Genomic DNA, 23463 nt, shown 5'->3' with positions numbered 1-23463 from the left:
ATTAAGAGATTAAGTAATTGGAAATTGCAGCAATCTGGGTATTTCTCTTTAGGGTGCATAAATAATGTAGTTAATGTTTATTTTATGGTCTCCTAGGGTGTGGATAGCGTGGCATTGGGTGACAATCTGGTCTCTCTCCCTTCCTGACAGACAACTGGGCTTTTCCCTTAGCTTATGTTTCCTTGAGGTGGCTTCGGCAAAGGGGACTCCAAGAGCTTCTATTTTTCCTGTGCAGTGAAGGTGGGGAAAACCCCATATTATTCCGATACACCTAAGGGTAATGATCCTGAGCCCCTTCCAGCTTTAGACCTTTTTATTATCATAAGTTTTAATATTAAGTGGCTTTGTACAGTTTTCCCCTGTGTTAAGTTAGGTTGGTATAACATCATAGCAAGATTGCAGTGACATCATTTTCTATCTCCTAGGGCACACAAGAATGTTAACAGGGAATTAGGAAATCCATTCTTGCTTGCTGGATGTTTCATTGTGCAACATGATAACTTGTCAGCTGACAAAAATCACTTGTATCGCCATGGATGATTTTCATTTATCGAATGAGTTGCAAGGAATTTCTTTAGTAAATATTAAAGGGACACCGAACCCAAATTTTTTCTTTTGTGATGTAGATAGAGCATGCAATTTTAAGCAACTTTCCAATTTACTCCTATTATCAATTTTTCTTCGTTCACTTGCTATCTTTATTTGAAAAAGAAGGCATCTAAGCTTTGTTTTTGGTTCAGAACTCTGGACAGCACTTTTTAATTGGTGTATTAATTTATCCACCAATCAGCAAGAATAACCCAGGTTATTCACCAAAAATGGTCCGGCATCTAAACTTACATTCTTGCATTTCAAATAAAGATACCAAGTGAATGAAGAAAATTTGATAATAGGAGTAAATTAGAACGTTGCTAAAAAATTGCATGCTCTAGCTGAATCACAAAAGAAAAAATTTGGGTTCAGTGTCCCTTTAAGAATGATTTGTCAGCGCAGTTGTTACATTTTTTGGTGGTGCCAAAAGTCTTACCTTACTCGAAGTAAGGTGGTTTCTCTTGTGGTGGGAGATCAGGGTCTGTTTTTGAATGCAGGGTCCGTAAGAGTGATGGTTGGGCCCATGGGAGAGATGGTATTTCTATGTGGGACGTAAAGGTGCTCTTCCATGTGGGTCAAAACACAAGCACCACAGTTAATTATTATAAACATCACGTTTATTTTTAACAGTGTTAAAATAAATAAATGTGTTAAACAGATGTAACCAGTAGATAAATTTCCCATAAACAAAGTATAATACAAAAAGTTTAGGAGATTGTGAGGGATCATTTCTGTCATTGAGTCCTCCTAATCCTGATTAATTCATTACTAAACCAATCAAACTGCTAGATTACGAGTTTTGCGTTATGAGTGAAAAAGCCTCATAATGCTGCATTTTCACTACCACTGGTATTACGAGTCTTGCAGGTATATCTGTACCGTACACTTTTTTGGCCGTAACGCAATGTAACTACCACACCTTTCAAAAAGTCCTTTTTCAATGGGACTTCCACAGCACCGGTATTACGAGTTTGCCTGTCCGGCCAAAAAGTAAGCGGTACAGCCTATAACTACAAGATCTGTACCGCCACCTGAAAGTCATTAGTTATGGGTTTTACGTTACAAATCTGTACTAAAGTGCTACAAAGTACACTTACACCCATAAACTACCTATTAACCCCTAAACCGAGGCCCTCCCGCATCGCAAACACTAAAATAAAATTATTAACCCCTAATCATCCAAGATGGTGTGCCTTGAATTCCAATCGGAATTAAAGGTGAATTCCGATCCAGCCAATAGGATTAGCCAATAGGATTTTTTCACCTTTCATTCCAATTGGCTGATAGAGTCTTGGATCACGTCCCTTAAAGGAACCTTCATTCTTCAGTAGCCGTCAAGAGAAGAGGATGCTTTGCCCCGGATGTCTTGAAGATGGAGCCGCTCCGCATCGGAAGGATGAAGATAGAAGATGCTGTCTGGATGAAGACTTCTGCCCATCTGGAGGATGACTTCTTGCCGCTTGGATGAAGACTTCTCCCGGCTTCATTGAGGACTTCTGCCCGCTTGGATGAAGACTTCTCCCGGCTTGATGAGGATGGATGTCCGGTCTTCAAAAACTGTAAGTGGATCTTCGGGGTTAGTGTTAGGTTTTATTAAGGGTTTATTGGGTGGGCTTTATTTTTAGCTTAGGGTTTGGGCACCGAAAAAGAGCTAAATGCCCTTTTAAGGGCAATGCACATCCAAATTCTCTTTTCAGGGCAATGGGGAGCTTAGGTTTTTTAGATAGGATTTTATTTGGGGGGTTTGGTTGTGTGGGTGGTGGGTTTTACTGTTGGGGGATTGTTTGTAATTTTTTTTTACAAGTAAAAGAGCTGATTTCTTTGGGGCAATGCCCTGCAAAAGGCCCTTTTAAGGGCTAATGGCAGTTTAATTTAGGCTCAGGGTTTTTATTTGGGTGGGGGGGCTTTTTTATTTTGATAGGGCTATTATATTAGGTGCAATTAGTTTAAATATTTGATCATTTCTTTTTTTTGTGTAATTTAGTGTATTTCTTTTTGTAATTTAGTTAATTGTATTTAATTAATGTAATTTATTTAATTGTAGTGTAATGTTAGGTGTTAGTGTAAGACAGGTTAAGTTTTATTTTACAGGTAACTTTGTATTTATTTTGACTAGGTAGCTAGTAAATAGTTAATAACTATTTACTAACTAGTCTACCTAGTTAAAATAAATACAAACTTAGCTGTGAAATAAAAATAACTATTAGTTATATTGTAGCCAGCTTAGGGTTTATTTTAAAGATAATTATTTAGTTTTAAATAGGAATTATTTAGTTAATGATAGTAATTTTTATTTAGATTTCTTTTAATTATGTTAAAGTTAGTGGTGTTAGGGTTAAGGTTACGTTAGGGTTAGACTTAGGGTTAGGTTTAGGGGTTAATATATTTATTTAGTGTTAGTGATGTGGGAGGCCAGAGGTTTAGGGGTTAATAACTTTAGTATAGTTGTGGGGACATTGGGAGAGGCAGATTAGGGGTTAATAAGTGTAGGTAGATGGCGGCGATGTTGGGGGCGGCAGATTAGGAGTTAATAAGTGTAATGTAGGTTGGCGGCGGCATTGGGGTGAAAGATAAGGGGTTAATAAGTGTAGGTAGGTGGCGGCGATGTCGGGGGCGGCAGATTAGGGGTTAATAAGTGTAATGTAGGTGTCAGTGATGTCGGGGGCAGCAGATTAGGGGTGTTTAGACTCTGGGTTTATGTTAGGGTGTTAGGTGTAAACATAACTTTTCTTTCCCCATAGGAATCAATGGGGCAGCGTTACGGAGCTTTACGCTCCTTTATTATTATTATTATTATTATCGGTTATTTGTAGAGCGCCAACAGATTCCGCAGCGCTATTAACAAAGGCAGAGTACAAAAAAAAAAAACAGTTATAGGGATCAAATGGGTAGAGGGCCCTGCCAAGAGTTGCACTGTTGTAGTCAGCTCTTGAGAAGGTGATCAACAAACAGCTGGACTCTTAAGCTTACATGCTAGGAGGGTTCAGGGGATAGCAATGGAGGAGAGGAACTGGTATAAAGTAAGGTTAGCGTAGGTTGTATGCATCCCTGAACAGTAGAGTCTTTAGGGAGCACTTGAAGCTTTTAAAACAGTCTTGTGGAGCGAGGCAGAGAGTTCCACAAGATGGGAGCCAGTCTGGAGAAGTCCTGTAAACGGGAGTGTGATGAGGTGACAAGAGAGGAGGAGAGTAGGAGGTCGTGAGCAGAGTGAAGGGGACGGGAGGGAGAGTATCTGGAGACAAGATCTGAGACATAGGGGGGAGCAGTGCAGTTGAGGGCTTTGTATGTCAGAGTGAGAATTTTGTGTTTGATCCTAGAGGCAAGAGGAAGCCAGTGAAGAGATTGGCAGAGAGGTGCAGCAGATGAAGAGCAACTTGTAAGGAAGAAGAGTCTGGCAGAGGCATTCATTAAGGATTGTAAAGGAGCTAGGTGGTAGGTGGGGAGACCAGAGAGGACAGAGTTGCAGTAATCGAGGCGGGAGAGGATGAGAGAGTGGATTAAAATCTTAGTTGTGTCTTGTGTAAGGAAGTGTCTAATTTTAGAGATGTTTTTAAGGTGGAAGCGGCAGGCTTTAGCCAAAGACTGAATGTGAGGAGTGAAAGAAAGATCTGAGTCAAATGTGACCCCGAGACATCGGGCATGCGGGGTAGGGGTAATGATGGAGTTGTCAACAGTTATAGAGAGATTGGGGGTGGAGAGTTTAGAAGAAGGGGGGGAAATAAGGAGCTCAGTTTTGGAGAGATTTAGCTTGAGGTAGTGAGAGGACATCCAGTTGGAGATGTGAGAAAGACAGTTAGTGACACTGGTTAGCAAGGAAGGAGAAAGGTCTGGTGCAGAGAAGTAGATTTGGGTGTCGTTGGCATACAAATGATATTGTAAACCATGGGACTTTATTGGGAAACCTAGTGATGACGTGTAGATTGAGAAGAGAAGGGGACCGAGGATAGAGCCTTGCGGTACTCCGACAGAAAGTTGCAGGTGTTAGGCTTTTTTTTAGCTGGCTCTTCCCATTGATGTATACAGGGATATTGTGCACAAGCACGTAAAACCAGCTCAAAGTAGCGCTGGTATTTGAGTGTGGTATGGAGCTCAACGCTGCCATATTGCCTACTAACGTCGGGTTTTTGCAAACCTGTAATAGCAGCGTTATAGGGAGGGGAGCAGTGGAAATAACTTGCAAGTTAGTACCGAGCTACTCATAACGCAAAACTCGTAATCTGGCCGAAAATCCCATAACCAATCAAATTTTTTTAAATGGAGAAAAAATATATCAGGCTCAGAAGAAGTGTAAGAAAGACAATGAAAGAAAAAAAATAACTTTATGGGATTATCATATTGTTTTGTAGATATTTACTTTTTTTAAAGGATATAGTAGTTGAAGTGTAGGTCCTAAGGTATTGAATGAGCCTTTTAATCATTAAGGCATCTTTAGACTTTAGGTGTTGCAAGGTTGTAATATGATCGTCTATTAAGGTTACTTGAGGTTTAAGGGGTGCTGAGGCTTGGAGGTTGTGTATAGGGAACCATAGCTGCAGGTAGTGGGTTCTATTTAGGTAATCTAAAGTGGTACATATGTGTGATGAAGGCTGGGAATAGTTACTCTTAGTGAATACTTAGAGGTAGTGAATGGTGCAGATGATCCGGTACAGTATGGGTTAAATTGATCAGTTATAAGCAATGATGGGTCCCCTTTGTTCAGAAATAGCAGACATACATGGCTTTGCCATTAGTTTTTGGCAATTAGAAGGCCGCTAATTGCTGCTGTGCACCACACTTCTGAAGTTCCAGACAGTGAAAGTGTTAATCAGTTAGCTTGAGAGGTTAATATTTGCTCTAGTTTAGTGATTACCCTCCCACCTGACACCTTCCACCTCCTGATCCCTAACTGATCCCTCCAAAACAGTTCTCTTCCCTCCCCCCCCCCCCCCCCCCCCCCCCACTGGTCACCAACATCTTAGGTGCTGGCAGACAGTCTGACAGTATGCAGTTTAGGCTTTTTTTGTTTTTTTTTTAAATGTTTTATTTATTTTTTAATTTCTGTAGTGTAGGAATACCTCTCCTTCCCACTTCCCTGCCCCCCAAACAGCTCTCTAGCCACCTCCCTTCCCATTTTACCCCCATGTTTGTTACTGGCAGCCAGTCTGCCAGTAACAAATTATTACTTCAATATTTTAGTTTTTTATTATATATTAAATGCATATTTTTCTGTAGTGTAGGGTTCACCCTACACCTCCCCCTCCAAGTGATCAATAATTTTCTGCAGTGTAGGCCCCTCCCTCCCCCCTCCTGCAATGGGCCACCCAGCCTTCTCCCTCCTTCCCTTCCACACCTCCTACTGGCATCAAAAGGAAATCTTTCAGACAGTGTCATTGTCTGTAAAGATTGTGCATTCTGGCTTCATATGGTATGAGAGCATGATCAGTGCTCCCTTACCATATTAAAGCAAATGCCTTCTGTCTGAGCTGACAGCTGGAACAGCAGCATGCACCTATGTGCTGGACTTAGGTACTATGTCAACCCAGTACTCTGGGCAAAGTATTATGTGACATAGAACCTACGTCTATTTGCAATAAAGGGGTTACAGATTTATAGCAATGGGGGTGTCTTGTAACACATTGGTTTTCTATTTGGAAAAATTGAACAAGTAAATCAGGTCTGCTAGTTTAGTTGTGTCTATATAACTAAAAAGAGCATCAGCTTATTGAGATTTAAATTGCCAAAGACCCTGCTATGGCAAACATATGAAGCACACTAGCTTGTTATTGAGGTTAAACTTGTTATGTGGTGTTCTATTCACTGTGTGGGCAGCCTTGTGGATCTTTGCTTAGTTACATCATCTAATAACGTAAAATGTTTCAGGTAAAACTGCCTCATTATCCGAATTAATAAAAAAAAAAAGTGCTGAATGACAAGTAATAAGATCTCTTTTACAAAACTAACATTATTAAATATATGTTTCTCTGCACATTGAGTCACTAAACATATATTAAATGTTCATGATCTCAAGCCAGAGTGTAGACGATATTTGGGTAGACTTTATGGGACTTTTGGTTCTTATTTGTCAACAAATCTTTGTTTTCTATTTTTCTAGAAAAAAGTTGCAAAGAGTCGGTAGAGAAACAATATTATTAAGATGCTATTTAGTTAGCTGGAAATTAATAGAGACAATAGAGAAAAACAAATAGCCAGGATGATATAGACTAGGAAGAAGATACATCAAAGTTCACAAGGTGCAAAGAACAGGGTCAGTAAACAGGGGGGGTTGTATGTGGTGTTAAAAGAATAACGCTCCTGCATTGACACATTAAATATTGAGAGGTTGAAAGACTTATGGAGGATTTTTAGACATCTAGTTTATCTATTTATAGTTGTTCTACATTAAATGCATTTCAGTTATAAAATATGAGGCTTTATTCGAGAGTTATGTTTAGAGAATATCATTTTTGATTGTTTCCTACATATTAGACCAGAGTCTATTTTAAGAAGAAAAAATAATAATCTACATATATATAGCCCTAAATAGTTCATTTTTAGTTTTCTAATTTAATTTTTTTAGCACATTTTATCTACTATATCTCTATGGGTAATTTAGAATTTTTTAAATATGTATAATCCTTTTCAATAATTTGTATAAATATTTTTTTAATATTTTGTATTTAATACTTTAATAATGCTCATTAAAGTTAGCAATTCTTCATGTGCGCTAACCCGACTGCAATAGAACTACATTGTAAATCCTGATGTGCGTTACACATAATTTACATTCCTAAGATCTTCACATAAGAAAATGTACTTTTTTATTATTAAATATATATTTCTATATATTTTTGATAATGTTAATGTAAAAGAGATATCTATACCTATATATAGGAATAGATATACAGGTATAGGTATATATATATATATATATATATATATAGATATAACATTTATTGAAAAACAATTCTGATATACAGTCCAGCAAACTTTTAAAATGTATAAAGAGTCAGGACTGTATCGTGCAATAATCGAATCTTTCACTTGTGCAGGCAGTATGGTTAATTGTATCACGTATATGATGCGTGTCAAGGTTAATACTGCTGCTTAGTTCTGTGCTGAAAGACACTAAAGTGTCTCGAGTAGTGACTACTAGTCTACACTATATTTATGCTAAGTCACAACAACAATTTATGCACAATGAAAAGAAAACGCTCACTCACCATGTCCGATATGTATCAGTGCTGCTTGTATAGTGTCTAGGTACACTTGTCATGAAGCTCCCAGGTAATCCTTTTTCTGTTGCGTTGAGGTTTATATCCTTTTGGTATCCACAAGTAAGTATACTTCGTAAAACAGCCCTGTGTGTACAGGGAGGATATGCCGGTCAGCTTCCAATGCAGCAAGCAGTGATTGTGAGCGTGTAAATCCAAACTGGAAACGGATGTAGCCCAATACACTCCATTAAAAATAGATAAGCACAACATTTCTCACCATCAAGTGGTGAAATAACCAGCTGTCAGAAATGGGCCGAGTAAGTAAAAAGTAAAAATTAGCTTTTATTCGGTAATGCAAGTAAAAACTATTTGAACAGGCAATCGTGCAAGGTTTTATCACAGCATGTGAAAACAGACAGCAACTATATACATCTAGTCCTTGTATATATAGATTTATATATATATACAGAAATATGTATTTGCAATAAAAAGTATATTATACTGTAAGCGAACATTGGAATGCTAAATATGTACAGTAAACACATAAATACTTAAATACATATGTACACACATCTATACATATATATATATGCATACATACACATATTTAAACATGTCTATGTATGCCCTTTTTATCAAACACCTTATACCCTATATCTTTGAGCGCTTATAACTTTTTTTTTTTTTTTTTTTTTTAGCACACATGAGTGTAACTGTACGTTTAAGTATATTTATATTGTGTTTAATGCAACTCTTTTCTTCTACCCTTTAGGCAAACTCTTAAATCCTGCTAACCTGACAAGCATAAATCACGATTGAGCTCGAACAAACGCATTTACTTTCAACTTGTAATACACCTGCTATTTCTGCCACATGCAAGCTGCTTGCACACAACAATTAGCGCTCATAATCTAGTCCTAGAATGGAAAATTGTTTATAACTGCATTCTCTATATGAATCATAAAAGGAAAACAATGGGTTTTACGTCCCTTTAAAAAATGGTTGAACCCACTAGGGGCGAGATTACATATACGGCATAGGTTTCAGCGCAACTGCTGAAACCCATGCAGCCTGTAAGTTCCCCTCGCACATCGGGTGAATCACATATACGGCGACGGCAGATCATATACTGCCATAAGTCGGATAAACTGGCGATGTTCAGAAATGTGCAGAATAGACATTTCTGGAGTCGCCAATGATTTACGGCAGTATATGATCTGCCAGCACATAAAGTTTAAATCGCCCGTAAAAGTCTAACCCACCACCCAAAAATAAACTGACACGTCAAAACCCCTATATCCGCCATCCCCCACATCGCAACTAATAATGAAAGTGATTAACCCCTAACCCGCCATCCCCCCACAACGCAATATACCTAATAATGTGATTAAGTCCTAATCCACCAACCCCCACATCGCAAAGTACCTAATAAATTGTATTAACCCCTAATCCGTCATCCCCCCACAACACAAACTACCTAATAAATTCATTAACCCATAATCCACCATTCCCCACATCCCAAAGTACCTAATTACCCTATTAACTCCATAACGCCAACCCCCCACAACGCAATCTACCTAATTAACGCCAAAACTGCCATCCCCCCACAATGAAAAGTATTAATCTAATCACTAAATCCCCTAACCTAACACCCCCTAAATGAACCCCAATTACATAAAATAAAAGACTATCTTCTTAAAAAATTAATTAAAATTTACTAAAATCCTAATTTAAAATTAAAATAAAAATCCTAACATTACATAAAAAAATTAAAAAATCTAATATTACAAAAAATAAAAAAATCTAAAATTACAGAAAAAAATCAACAAAATTATCCAAAATATTTTTTTTTAAAACCAAAATAGCCCTTAAAAGTGCCTTTTGTAGGGCATTGCCCTGAAGCAATTAGCTCTTTTACATAAAAAACTAAAAATTAACCCCAAACAGTAAACCCCCCACACACACTCAACCCCCCAATAAAAAAGTCCTAACTCTAAAAAAAACTAGCTACCCATTGCCCCTAAAGGGGCATTTATATGGGCAGGATGAGAGCTACTTTAATCCTATTGGCTGATTTGAACAGCCAATAGGTTTTTAGTAGCTCTCACCCTATTGGCTGATTTGAAAATTTCAGCCAATAGGATTGCAAGGTACTCCAATATAAAAGGGGTACCTTGCATTCAATCTTCAGTAAATAATTCCTATTTAAAACTAAATACTTACCTGTAAAATAAACCCTAAACTAGCTATATAACTAATAGTTACATTGTATCTAGCTTAGGTTTTATTTTTATTTCACAGGTAATTTGTATTTATTTTAACTAGGTAGAATAGTTACTAAATAGTTATTAACTATTTAATAACTACCTAGCTAAAATAAATACAAATTTACCTGTAAAATAAAACCTATCCTGTATTAAATTAACACATAAACTTACACTACAATTAAATAAATTACCTAAATTAAATACAATTAACTAAATTAAATACAATTACCTAAATTACAAAAAAACACACACTAAATTACACCAAATAAAAAAAGAAATTATCAGATATTTAAACTAATTACACCTAATCTAATAGCCCTATCAAATTAAAAAAGCTCCCCCAAAATAAAAAAAAATCCCTAGCCTAAACTAAACTTCCAATAGCCCTTAAAAGGCCTTTAGTAGGGCATTGCTCCAAATAAATCAGCTCTTTTACCTGTAAAAAAAAATACAAACAACCCCCACCACCCACACAACCAACCCCCCAAATAAAATCCTAACTAAAAAAAACCTAAGCTCCCCATTGCCCTGAAAAGGGCATTTGGATGGACATTGCCCTTATAAGGGTATTTAGCTCTTTTGCAGCCCAAAACCCTAACCTAAAAATAATACCCACCCAATAAACCCTTAAAGAAAACTAACACTAACCCCCGATGATCCACTTACAGTTTTGAAAACCGGACATCCATCGTTAACGAAGCCGGGAGAAGTCCTCGACGAAGTGGCAAGAAGTCCTCAACGAAGCCGGGAGAAGTCTTCATCCAAGCCGGGAGAAGTGGTTCATCCAGACAGCATCTTCTATCTTCATCCATCCGGCGCGGAGCGGGTCCATCTTCAATACATCCGGTGCGGAGCATCCTCTTCTTACGACGACTCCCTACGAATGAAGGTTCCTTTAAGTGACGTCATCCAACATGGCGTCCCTTAGATTCCGATTGGCTAATAGAATTCTATCAGCCAATCAGAATTAAGGTTGAAAAAATCCTATGGGCTGATGCAATCAGCCAATAGGATTGAATTTCAATCCAATTGGCTGATCCAATCAGCCAATAGGATTGAGCTCACATTCTATTGGCTGTTAATAATTTTATTTTAGTGTTTGCGATGCGGGAGGGCCTCGGTTTAGGGGTAATAGGTAGTTTATATGTGTTAGTGTATTTTTTAGCATTTTACTTATGAGTTTTATGTTATGGCGTTAAAACTCATAATTACTGACTTTAGAATGTGTTACGAATCTTGGCAGGATAGGCTGTACATCTCACTTTTTGGCCTCCCAGGCAGACTCCTAATACCGGCGCTATGGAAGTCCCATTGAAAAAAGACATCACGCAAATTGCGTAAGTTAATTTGCGTTAAGGCCAAAAAAGTGTGCGGTGCCCCTAAACCTGCAAGACTCGTAATACCAGCGGTAGTGAAAAAGCAGCGTTATGAGGCTTAATGCTGCTTTTTCACTCATACCGCAAAACTCGTAATCTAGCCGTTTGTGTTTTGAGTGGGTGGCGGATTAGAGGTTAATAACTTTATTAGATACTTTGCGATGTGGGGGTGGATTAGGCGTTAATACATTTTATTAGTTATTGCAGTGGGGAATGGTGGTTGACAGGTAGATATTGCGCATGCATTAGGTGTTTGTTGAAACTTCCAGGGAGTTACGGTGCTCATATACTCTACGCAAGGCTTGCTGCGCCTGCCTATGTGTGGCAAGTTTTAAATGGAGTAAAATTTCTCCATTTTCTCCGCTTAAGTCCTTGCACTGAATATGTGATACCGACATGTGACGCCGGTTCTATGTTAGTTTATGGGAGTAAAAATAGCGGCTGTTGGGCAAAATATAAGTGCCAAATTTTTATGTGGCGCCTTATATGTGATTGTGACATCCGTCTAAAATCAGACTACGCCTGCTTTTGCGGGGCAACGCTGCATATGTGATCGAGCCCTAGATCTCTCTCTCTTGAATTTACTATCTCAGACAAATTAAACTCCTAAACAGTAACATGAGAACTAACCCTTTAAGCATTAACTTGTTGTCATGGTAAGCCACGTTACTTTAGCATTCTCATCCTTTTGGGTCGGGGGATGAAAACCAAAACAACCCTAGGGTTTCCCTCCTTCATGGAACCTTACTAACCTTTCCCAACACTCATGATAAAGATAACTCAAAAGAGAGGGAGGCTCACATTTTGACATAAAGTGTTCCCACTTATTTCCTGATTAGATTACTGCTTTAACAGCAGTAAGAAGAGTCTTAAGAAAACAATTACTGAAACAAAGATCAATGCAAGAAGAAACTTTAACCCATTCACTACTGGCTATTCCAGAGGCACAACACTTCTGAAATTTCTAGCACTGAAGGGGTTAATTATTAGCTGGTAAGGGTTATATTATTCTAGTGTAAGGATTACCCTCCCACTGGACACCTTTATGAAAACAGTTATCCGATTTTAGAGTACGAATGCACATCTCCCTCTCTCTCTTTCTCTCTCTCTCTCTTTTATATATATATATATATATATATATATATATATATATATATATATACAGTATATATACAGGGAGTGCAGTATTATTAGGCAAGTTGTATTTTTGAGGATTCATTTTATTATTGAACAACAACCATGTTCTCAATGAACCTAAAAAAATCATTAATATCAAAGCTGAATCGTTTTGGAAGTAGTTTTTAGTTTGTTTTTAGTAATAGCTATTTTAGGGGGATATCTGTGAGTGCAGGTGACTATTACTGTGCATAATTATTAGGCAACTTAACAAAAAACAAATATATACCCATTTCAATTATTTATTTTTACCAGTGAAACCAATATAACATCTCAACATTCACAAATATACATTTTTGACATTCAAAAACAAAACAAAAACAAATCAGTGACCAATATAGCCACCTTTCTTTGCAAGGACACTCAAAAGCCTGCCATCCATGGATTCTGTCAGTGTTTTGATCTGGTCACCATCAACATTGCGTGCAGCAGCAACCACAGCCTCCCAGACACTGTTCAGAGTGTTGTACTGTTTTCCTCCTTGTAAATCTCACATTTGATGATGGACCACAGGTTCTCAATGGGGTTCAGATCAGGTGAACAAGGAGGCCATGTCATTAGATTTTCTTCTTTTATACCCTTTCTTGCCAGCCACGCTGTGGAGTACTTGGACGCGTGTGATGGAGCATTGTCCTGCATGAAAATCATGTTTTTCTTGAAGGATGCAAACTTCTTCCTGTACCACTGCTTGAAGAAGGTGTCTTTTAGAAACTGGCAGTAGGACTGGGAGTTGAGCTTGACTCCATCCTCAACCCGAAAAGGCCCCACAAGCTCATCTTTGATGATACCAGCCCAAACCAGTACTCCACCTCCACCTTGCTGGCGTCTGAGTCAGACTGGAGCTCTCTGCCCTTTACCAATCCAGCCACGGGCCCATCCATCTGGCCCATCAAGACTCACTCTCATTTCATCAGTCCATAAAACCTTAGAAAAATCAGTCTTGAGATATTTCTTGGCCCAGTCTTGACGTTTCAGCTTGTGTGTCTTGTTCAGTGGTGGTCGTCTTTCAGCCTTTCTTACCTTGGCCATGTCTCTGAGTATTGCACACCTTGTGCTTTTGGGCACTCCAGTGATATTGCAGCTCTGAAATATGGCCAAACTGGTGGCAAGTGGCATCTTGGCAGCTGCACGCTTGACTTTTCTCAGTTCAGGGGCAGTAATTTTGCGCATTGGTTTTTCCACACGCTTCTTGCGACCCTGTTGACTATTTTGAATGAAACGCTTGATTGTTCAATGATCACGCTTCAGAAGCTTTGCAATTTTAAGAGTGCTGCATCCCTCTGCAAGATATCTCACTATTTTTTACTTTTCTGAGCCTGTCAAGTCCTTCTTTTGACCCATTTTGCCAAAGGAAAGGAAGTTGCCTAATAATTATGCACACCTGATATAGGGTGTTGATGTCATTAGACCACACCCCTTCTCATTACAGAGATGCACATCACCTAATATGCTTAATTGGTAGTAGGCTTTCGAGCCTATACAGCTTGGAGTAAGACAACATGCATAAAGAGGATGATGTGGTCAAAATACTCATTTGCCTAATAATTCTGCACTCCCTGTATATATATATATATATATATATATATATATATATATATATGTGTGTGTGTGTGTATATGTATATATATATGTGTGTGTATATGTATATGTATATATATATATATATATATATATATAAATAATAAATTTAACTTTTATAAAAAAGTTGTATAAATGTTTATATGATTCCATTTCATTAGATAGTGTATATATGAGTGTGACACTTTATTTCAATGTATTTATGTTGTGTTTGGTGCACATTTATTTTTAGTCTTAACTCTTTACATGATGAGGTCTTCAGTCTTGCTAACTTGACGAGTGCAAATCTAGATTGCAATCGGTGGTGCTCATTTATTTTTAACTCGTAATACACACGCAATTTAGCGCAGTTGCGATATTGCAAAATCGCAGCCTAGGTGTGAAGTTGTCAAGAGTTTTTTATGTTAGGGTTAATATTTTAAACTGTATTCTTAAGCATAGTGACTGGCAGAGCAGGCTGGCAGCTGATTGTTCCTAAATTAAGAAACTATTTTTACTACATATTAAAACCATTTTATTGCATATTTTACAGTGCACTTTGTAAAAATACTGATAAGATTTATACAGATTTTAAGGAACTTTTTAAAAATATCTTGGCAATATATTTATAAGGGTAAGCCACGAATTCCTGAGGCAAGATTGGCATTCTAAATGACAAATTAAAATAGGGTCTGATTTAATATCAAACTAAGGCAGTTTTCCATATGTGAAGGTTATTCTAACAAATATCATTAGTGTTATTAACTATTATAATTGAGGCATGTGAAACATATGTCTGTCTTTTAACATAAATGCTTTAAAAGCAACCATAACTAAATTAATCATATATTTTTTTCATATTGATTACTAGAGCAATGCCCTTTACAACTAATATTATCAAATGTAAACATTGTAAAACATTGTAAAACACCCATATATTCAATAAAATCATATGGATATTTAAGAATCACAAATATCTTATATATATATATATATTTATATATAAAATCTACCTATAAATATAACATTTATTAAACCCTACATTTTATATATCAATGCAATAACAAACAAGTTATCATATAAATGAGAAAAACATAGATAGATAGATAGATAGATAGATAGATAGATAGACAGACAGACAGATACATAGATAGATAGATAGATTGATAGATAGATAGATAGATAGATAGATAGATAGATAGACCTGCAATCTGCACTAATAAAAGGTTCCCTTGCACATGCCTATGTGTAGACTTGTTGATATGGGCCCTCCCAGCACTTGGGCCTGGGGTCACTGCACTTTCCCCTTATTTTCTTAGTGCACCTGTAAAATGGAATGAGGAAGCCAAATGATTTAACATTTTACATCTCACAGTTAACATCTGCCATAAAATCTCTCCCATAATCATCTTTTAGCAGAGCATCCACCTGTCTTGCAGCTTTAAGGATTATCAGAGTTTTAAAGTTATTTTTTGCTGTCCTTCCCACAGCTTTAATTTGATTTAAATGTCCCATGTTTCCAGAGTCCCAACTCCTTCCATGGTCTACCCAACCTTGTCCATGGTCGTCTCAACCCCATCCACAGTCATGAGTCCAACAAAAAAAAAATCTACTCAGCCTACACCTCCCAGTCCTTGGAACCATCCAGCAAATGTTGAGAGTTATGATATATAAACAATCCAAATAAGAAAATATCTGTTGCACAGACTCAGATAAACACACATAATCTCCCTCAGATTTCAATAGAACAATGCAACAGTGAATTACAAATCATTTACTGAGCAGCCAAGGGTCATTATGGAGCATTGAGAGAATGCATCACATCTGCTTTGACTTACCAATTTTATTCAAGTAGCTAATTGTGTAAAGCGAGGAGAATCTTTTATGTTTCCTTAGAAGCTGCTACTCTCTGGAAAAGACAACTTGCTTGAAACGATCAGCACCTCAAGTAGGTTCTGCAATGCTTCATAACAGGCCCTGCAGAGCTTACAATCTCTACACTACACCAGGCACAAGGATATTATATTACATATTCATGCAACAAGCAGCTGACCTCTTACTTCAAAGAGTGGTGTATTAAAACAATGCAGTCCGTTCTGCATTGGAAAAGTACATTAATGATTACACTAAGCTGCACTTAATACATTCCATTGGTCATTTAAAGGGTATGTAACTCATTATTTGGAACTTTGTAAACCTGTGAGAAAGAAAGAAAAAAAGAAAGAAAGAAAGAAAGAAAGAAAGAAAAAAGAAAAAAAAAAGAAAGAAAAAAGAAAGAAAGAAAGAAAAAAGAAAGAAAGAAAGAAAGAGAAAGAAAGAGAAAGAAAGAAAGAAAGAAAGAAAGAAAAAAGAAAGAAAGAAAGAAAGAGAAAGAAAGAGAAAGAAAGAAAGAAAGAAAGAAAGAAAGAAAGAGAAAGAAAGAAAGAAAGAAAGAAAGAAAGAAAGAAAGAAAGAAAGAAAGAAAGAAAGAAAGAAAGAAAGAAAGAAAGAAAGAAAGAAAGAAAGAAAGAAAGAAAGAAAGAAAGAAAGAAAGAAAGAAAGAAAGAAAGAAAGACATAATTCCATATAATTTAGACTGAAGTAACGTTTCTACTTGGGACACAGAATATATTTCTTTGGAATCAGTGGGGAACATTTTGATAAATTTAATTTGACAAAACAACAAAACTTGATTTTACCCTTTTCTAAAATGAAAATAAATTTGATGCGTAATCGTCTATTGTGTTGATATTCGACTAATTAATATATTTAAAGCATCCTACATGACTAATAATTAATAAATCAACCATCACTAGCCATCACTATTTTGAGATGGAGACAGGCGGATGATAGATGGATAGATAGATAGATAGATAGATAGATAGATAGATAGATAGATAGATAGATAGATAGATATAGATAGATAGATAGATAGATAGATCATAGATAATAGATAGATAGATCCTAGATGATAGATAGATATATAGATAGATAGATAGATAGATAGATAGATAGATAGATAGATAGATAGATAGATAGATGGGTAGATAGATAGATAGATAGATAGATAGATAGATAGATAGATAGATAGATAGATAGATAGATAGATAGATAGGTAGATAGATAGATAGATAGATAGATAGATAGATAGATAGATAGATAGATAGATAGATAGATAGATAGATGGGTAGGTAGATAGATACATACATAGATAAATAGATAGATAGTTTTACAATGACTAACATTCATGACTATGTCTATGTATAGATTCACAAGACCCATGTCTAAGGCAGCATATTTTGGAAGGGGTGGCCAATTTTAACACCTAGCACAGACCTCGTGGGCTGGCTTCAACTACAAGATGAACCAGATGCCTTCCTTAGGGCACAGTCACAAAGGCACAATAGACAGATGTGACAATAATTGTGGTAGTAACAGATAACACTGCTTCTTTAACTCAAATCAAGGTAAGGGTTTGAGATATATATATATATATATATATATATATATATATATATATATATATATATATACACACACACACACACAGCCTTTGGCCATTTTACTACAGTAATTAATATGGAGAAAAAACAAAAAAAAACATTTTATTAAAAATATTTTGACCATGACCAATACCTGTATCAAATCGTTACTGTACCTTTACTGTATTCTGTGTGGTAAAGGCAATAAAGGGGTTAGATAACTGCAGTATGTGGTTTGCTTACTACATAAAGGCTACATCACTGCTTTGGGGGCAAAGTGGGGGTTAAATTGCTGATCTTTGGAATGGGAATGTGAGAATTAAATTATTGTTCTTTGTGAGTTACTGGTAATGAGTGAGTTAAATCACTTTGATATGTGGGTTAATGTCAAAATGGAGATTTAGCACTGTTCTTGTACAGATGAATTAAAACTTCTTTGCTGATATAGAAGTGAGGGTGCAGTGCATTTGTGTGTGCCTCATTTATTTTACATTTTAGTAATAAATAAACACATTTAAACCTAAATGACAACAGTTGTACACTAACAGGCAATCTATAGTTAATCAAGCAGTATTTCTGTTAATTAGATTATCTGTATCATTCAATAATCTCTCAAACAATTGGCTGTACTGTTTTAATGTGTGCTCAAAATTGAATTTGGCAAACAGTCTACAATTGCTACAGCAGATACTGTAGCTATCAAACACTAGACAGAGGACCTCGGCAGCATCCCACCCCCAGCTGTGCGTCTTGACCAATAGGAGCACTGCTGATTGATACATTGCTACTCATTAGACCCCTAGCCAATCACAACTGGAATTCCATTGTAAAAAGCACAGACCTAGTGTGGACTTGAGGGAGGTTATATATTCAAAGAGAAAGTTCTCACCTAAGGCAAAAGTACTTGTCTTCTTTATTACCAGAATTTGGCATGGCAGTCTCCTATAGCGCATCCTGATCTCCAGAAGTCCAGGGATGATTATTCTCCTACAATTCATTGGGCTTTAAAATACCTGTTCAAATCCAGAGGCCAAAAAAAAATCTACATCCACAGAGACTTTGGGAATCCATGTGCGCGAGATGGAGAAGAGGACTCCTTTTGGATTATTACATTTATGTATTCTTTTGACAACTTTGATGGCAATACTCCCTTGTACTCAAGGAAACTGGATGTAGGTATCCGTTGCATGTGCTTTCTTTGTTTTGCTGGGGTTTTTTTTTTCTGTGATTGCATCCAATTTTTAGCATTTTATCACTAACAGCTGTGTAACCATTTGTTTCAGAAGATCATTTGGCCTCATACTTACTTATTATTGCCTATGTAGCTAAAAAGTCACAAAGGGGATTGCTATATATAACTGACACATTTACATTTTCATTAGTGCAGAGTCCCATCAGGGAATGCTATAACTTTGCTTCTTGTCTCATAAAAGAAAATAGAGCTGTGTTTATACTTTCTAGCAATAAAACAGCACAAACTAATGTGTCATACTCTCTTTTCCCATGTTTCAATTCCCAAACAATAAAACATGTTTTTTTTTTCTCTCCACATCTGGAGACTGCAAACAATAGTGACAGGTCTCAAACGTGTTTACTTGCTGGTTTAAAATATGTTAAACATATCCAATTTATGTTTCATTGTAATCCAGCGCTGCACTGTTATATTCCAAACAGTTCCCCCTTGTTTACGTGATCTGGCAAGATTGGATAAGAGATCATTTCAATTATGTGATAATTCCTGTATAAATCTTAGAGTTCTGTAAAAAAATAAAAATAATAATATACAGTATGTAATTATATATAAAGTTTGTTTCTAATTTGCAGTAATCTTTTTCAGGAGTTTGAACAATTCTGATTGATTTAATTCTTTATGTTCCTTTAATTCCTCCCCTGTTCTCTGCAGAACAATGAGCAGTGCAAATCCCTGTCATGTGCAGTTTGTTTTTAGCGCTGTGATGCCAACTTCAGTGTAAAGTCATTAAAGCATTGGAATCCCACACTTACAGTTAACAGATTATTGGTTCTTTTCCTTACATGCATTGAGTAATAGATTTAGAATGAATAGACTCTTGCATCATATCTCATTGTAACCCCTCATGTCACAAATTATTTATTATTTACTATGTTTCTCCCAATCACTTCTAATGAAATGACAACTATTTAATTCAATGTCTGAGTAATACCATGGAAATGATTTACTGATCTGGGTTTAGTTGTCTTTAGTTTTGCTTTTTTTATAACTATTCCTTTACAGAGGTGGTTGTACCATATATAAAACTGTCAGTACTGTACTAATATAATTATTCTCATTATCCAGCACTGTGGGTTTTTTTTTCTTAGTTCATATAGTTTACAATCTTTGTAGATTTGCTAGAATTACCAACAGCTCACCCACATGCTAGTATATAGTAGGTGCCACTGCAAGTGGTGGGTTAGAAAAACTCTGCTCTATAGAATTACTTCATTCTGGTATCTTTTAATGGATTAGCTTTAAACTGGTGTGAATTCTGTGTGGGGGAAAATTCATACAAAAAGGTTAAAAGCTTCAGAACTGAATAGTATCTGAAAACTATACCGGTATACATCTTTTTTTAGCACTTTGTGTTAAATGAAACTTGCTATTGTAAAGATTTCTAAAGTGTAAAGGGATATGAAACCTATTTTTTTCTTACATGATTCAGATAGAGCATTTGATTTTAAACCATTTTCTAATTTACTTATATTATCAGTTTCTTTATCTCTGGATATCTTTTGTTGAAAAGCAGTGACATAAGCTTAGGAGCCAGCCCATTTCTGGAACACTATATAGTAACAGTTTTGAAAGAATGTTATGCATTTGTATGAACACTAGATTGCAGCACTATTTCCTGCAATGTAGTGCTCCAGATGTCTACCTAGGTATTTATTCAACACAGAATATCATGGGATGGGAATGAAGCAAATTTAATAAAATAAGTAAATTGGAAACTTTTTTTAAAATTGTATGCTCTGTCTGAATCACAAAATAACATTTTTTATGTTTCATATCACTTTAAACACTGGTAGCTGGATTATTGTGCAGCAAGATATTAGAGAAACACTTTGCAACTGTATTTTGTTGTGAAGTTACAAACTTTTTGAACATAACATACTGTAGTCTTCTGGTTATTGTGTGCAACATTGTGTCAGTCAGGGGCTTTATATATAGAACTCTAATACTGTTTGTTAACTGAACTTTTCCCTAGCGAAGTATAGAGGTTATTCTGTCACACTTGATAGATTCACTGCTGAAATATATTTTAGTGAAACAAATCTTCCCATCTTTCATGTTCTCTTGCAGTACTAATTGACTAGTCCTGAATGTTAAACTAGTTGGATATGATAAACTTAATCTCAGTAACCAAAGCAATAGGATAACACATCCAATGGAAAGTTTTTTCTTTCTTTCTGTCAGTTCTCTAAAGTTAGGGGACTTAGACAATTGTTTTTATGTTTGCTTTTTTTCTTATCAATTTTGAAAACTTCCTGACCTGAAGTGTTAGTGCAAAGTTTACTATTTTCAATGCACCATACACATCTTCCATTTGTTACTGTCTGACTCTCCTACCAATATATCCATAGATCAATTTATATTCAGAACACAAATAAAACTTATGCATATTGAAAATGACTTTGGAAATGAAACAGCATGATCTATATTATGCACTTGTTTGATCAGTATGCATTAGAAATGTTTGATGAATATTAAAAACACATATTATTTCGAGCTTACAATATTATAAAGCAGCTACAGATATGTAATTTAATCAGTTATGTCTTTTACTAGAAGAATTTTGCTGATAAATCTGTTTTACAATAATGTTTATATTCAAAATTAAAATGCATGTATTTGCATTTCAGTGCTGACTACAATATGCTGTTAATGGAAATTGTGTTAGAGCAATGGATTTTAAAACTTTATTGTACTTATTAATTTATTAATGTATTATTTTTTTGCCCTGGGATATGCTTGCGTTATTTTGAAAGTCAAAGACTCATTATTATAATTATTATTATTATTTTTGTTATTATTTATGTATGTAAAATCCACAGGAACTCCAGCACTACATACTTGACACCCCTAGCAAAGCGGGAATAATACCCCTATTATGGGCTAGATCACAAAAGCAATATTTGTGCTCCCCTGAGTAATACCAGTGCATGCAAATGTACACTGGTTTAACAAGTTAGGTGTAATGCGAACGTGACCTTGCAAGAGCGTGCACTTCCATAGGCTCCAATGGGAACCTCGTTTTCATGCCGTCAGACACGGCATGAGAACTAGCTCTGCGAAGGGGGTAAGTCGCAGAGCGATAGACAGCAGATTGTAAATATATATGTATATGAATATATACATATATATATATTTTTTTTAATATGTGTATGATCATAAACATACATATTTATGTGTTAGTATGTGTATAAGTATATATATATATATATATATATATAGAGAGAGAGAGAGAGAGAGAGAGAGAGAGAACACACAGACCCAATAGACCGCCATATAAAGGCACCTTTCAGTGCCGTTTTATTTTCTAACACCCCACACCCACCCCATTTAACCCCTAAAAAAAGTTTGTTTTTTTTAATTAAAAATGCTAATAATTTTTATTTACAAAAAGCCACTACACAAATTTTTTGGGGGGCAATTGGGGAACATTTTAAAAATTAACCAGAGGTTTGACCACTGGTTAATTTTGTGAGTGCTAATTGCTACCGCATGCTCGTGGTAGCAATAACCATTCACTTGTAATGGCTGGTTTAAAGGTGTGCGATAAATTAGCGCTCCAGTTGTAATCTAGCCCTATGTCTGGACCACCTGGTTTGTCAGATAAGAGTTTGCAGTCTGTTTTAGATTTGTAATAATACAACAGTATGCAGTATATGTTTTATTTCATTGTGCTCTCTAAATTCATCTAAAAAACATTTAAAGTATATATCAGTTTCTTTTTTTTTTTTTTTTTTTTTTTTAAAAAAAGCATATTCCTATCTTGAATAAACCAACATTTTCTTTAAGGTTTGCAGTAGACTTGTGCGCAATGGAAAATTTGTTTCGGTTCCTTTCGGACCAATTCGGATTTTCTAGAATGTTTTCGGATAGATTCGAATTCGGATACATTTGAATGTATTCGTTTCGGATTCATCCAGATTAAAATAAATTAGGACGTATTCAATTTGATTAGTAAATTCATAAGTTCGGTAGGTGTTAGGTGGGATGTGCTGTGTATTAGACTAGTATTATGTACTGTATATTAGGTATAACCCATCTGAATCAACATAAGTTCCAACCTCAAAGGTACCAGCTACACAATATGCACAGAGCTGGCAGAGGTATATAACCTAATATACAGTACATAATACTAGTGTAATACACAGCACATCCCACCTAAGTACCAACCTTACAGGTACCAGCTACATAATATGCCCTGCACAGAGCTAGCTGAGTGATATAACCTAATATACTGTACAATACTAGTGCAATTGTGATTAGTCCATGGCCATTCGAATGTAACGAATAAATCCAAACTCATTTGGATTTATTCGTTACAAATGCAGTCGGATTAGTTTAGTTTCGTTGCTAGGGTAATTTGGAAATTCAAATAGATCCGAAACTCCGAATTTGACAAATTCGTCCGAATTTCGATTTCCCTGAACATTTTATGAGACGCAATATGTTAAACTGTTGACATACTCTTTTTTTCATGTACATGATGGAACATTTTTGAGTGCAATCTCCTTGTAAATCTGACTCAGAAAAACATGGTGCTGGATAATTATGTGCACTCAATAATATGATCTGAGAGCTAACATTATTTGCAGG

At 36.0% G+C, this 23463-nt stretch overlaps 1 protein-coding gene across 1 annotated transcript in view; it reads left to right on the top strand.

Moving 5' to 3' along the window:
• Positions 1–18701: 18701 nt before the first annotated feature.
• WNT16 (Wnt family member 16) overlaps positions 18702–23463 on the top strand; it is a 39674-nt gene continuing 34912 nt past the window's right edge. The window contains exon 1 of the mRNA XM_053719770.1: positions 18702–18793. Within this exon, the coding sequence (XP_053575745.1) occupies positions 18702–18793 (92 nt within the window). The remainder of the gene's footprint in view (positions 18794–23463) is intronic.

The sequence above is a fragment of the Bombina bombina genome, chromosome 6 (assembly GCF_027579735.1).
Source record: "Bombina bombina isolate aBomBom1 chromosome 6, aBomBom1.pri, whole genome shotgun sequence".
In the NCBI taxonomy this organism is placed as follows: Eukaryota; Metazoa; Chordata; class Amphibia; order Anura; family Bombinatoridae; genus Bombina; species Bombina bombina.
Note: the sequence above shows the minus strand (reverse complement) of the source record. Positions and strands in the feature narration are given on the sequence as shown.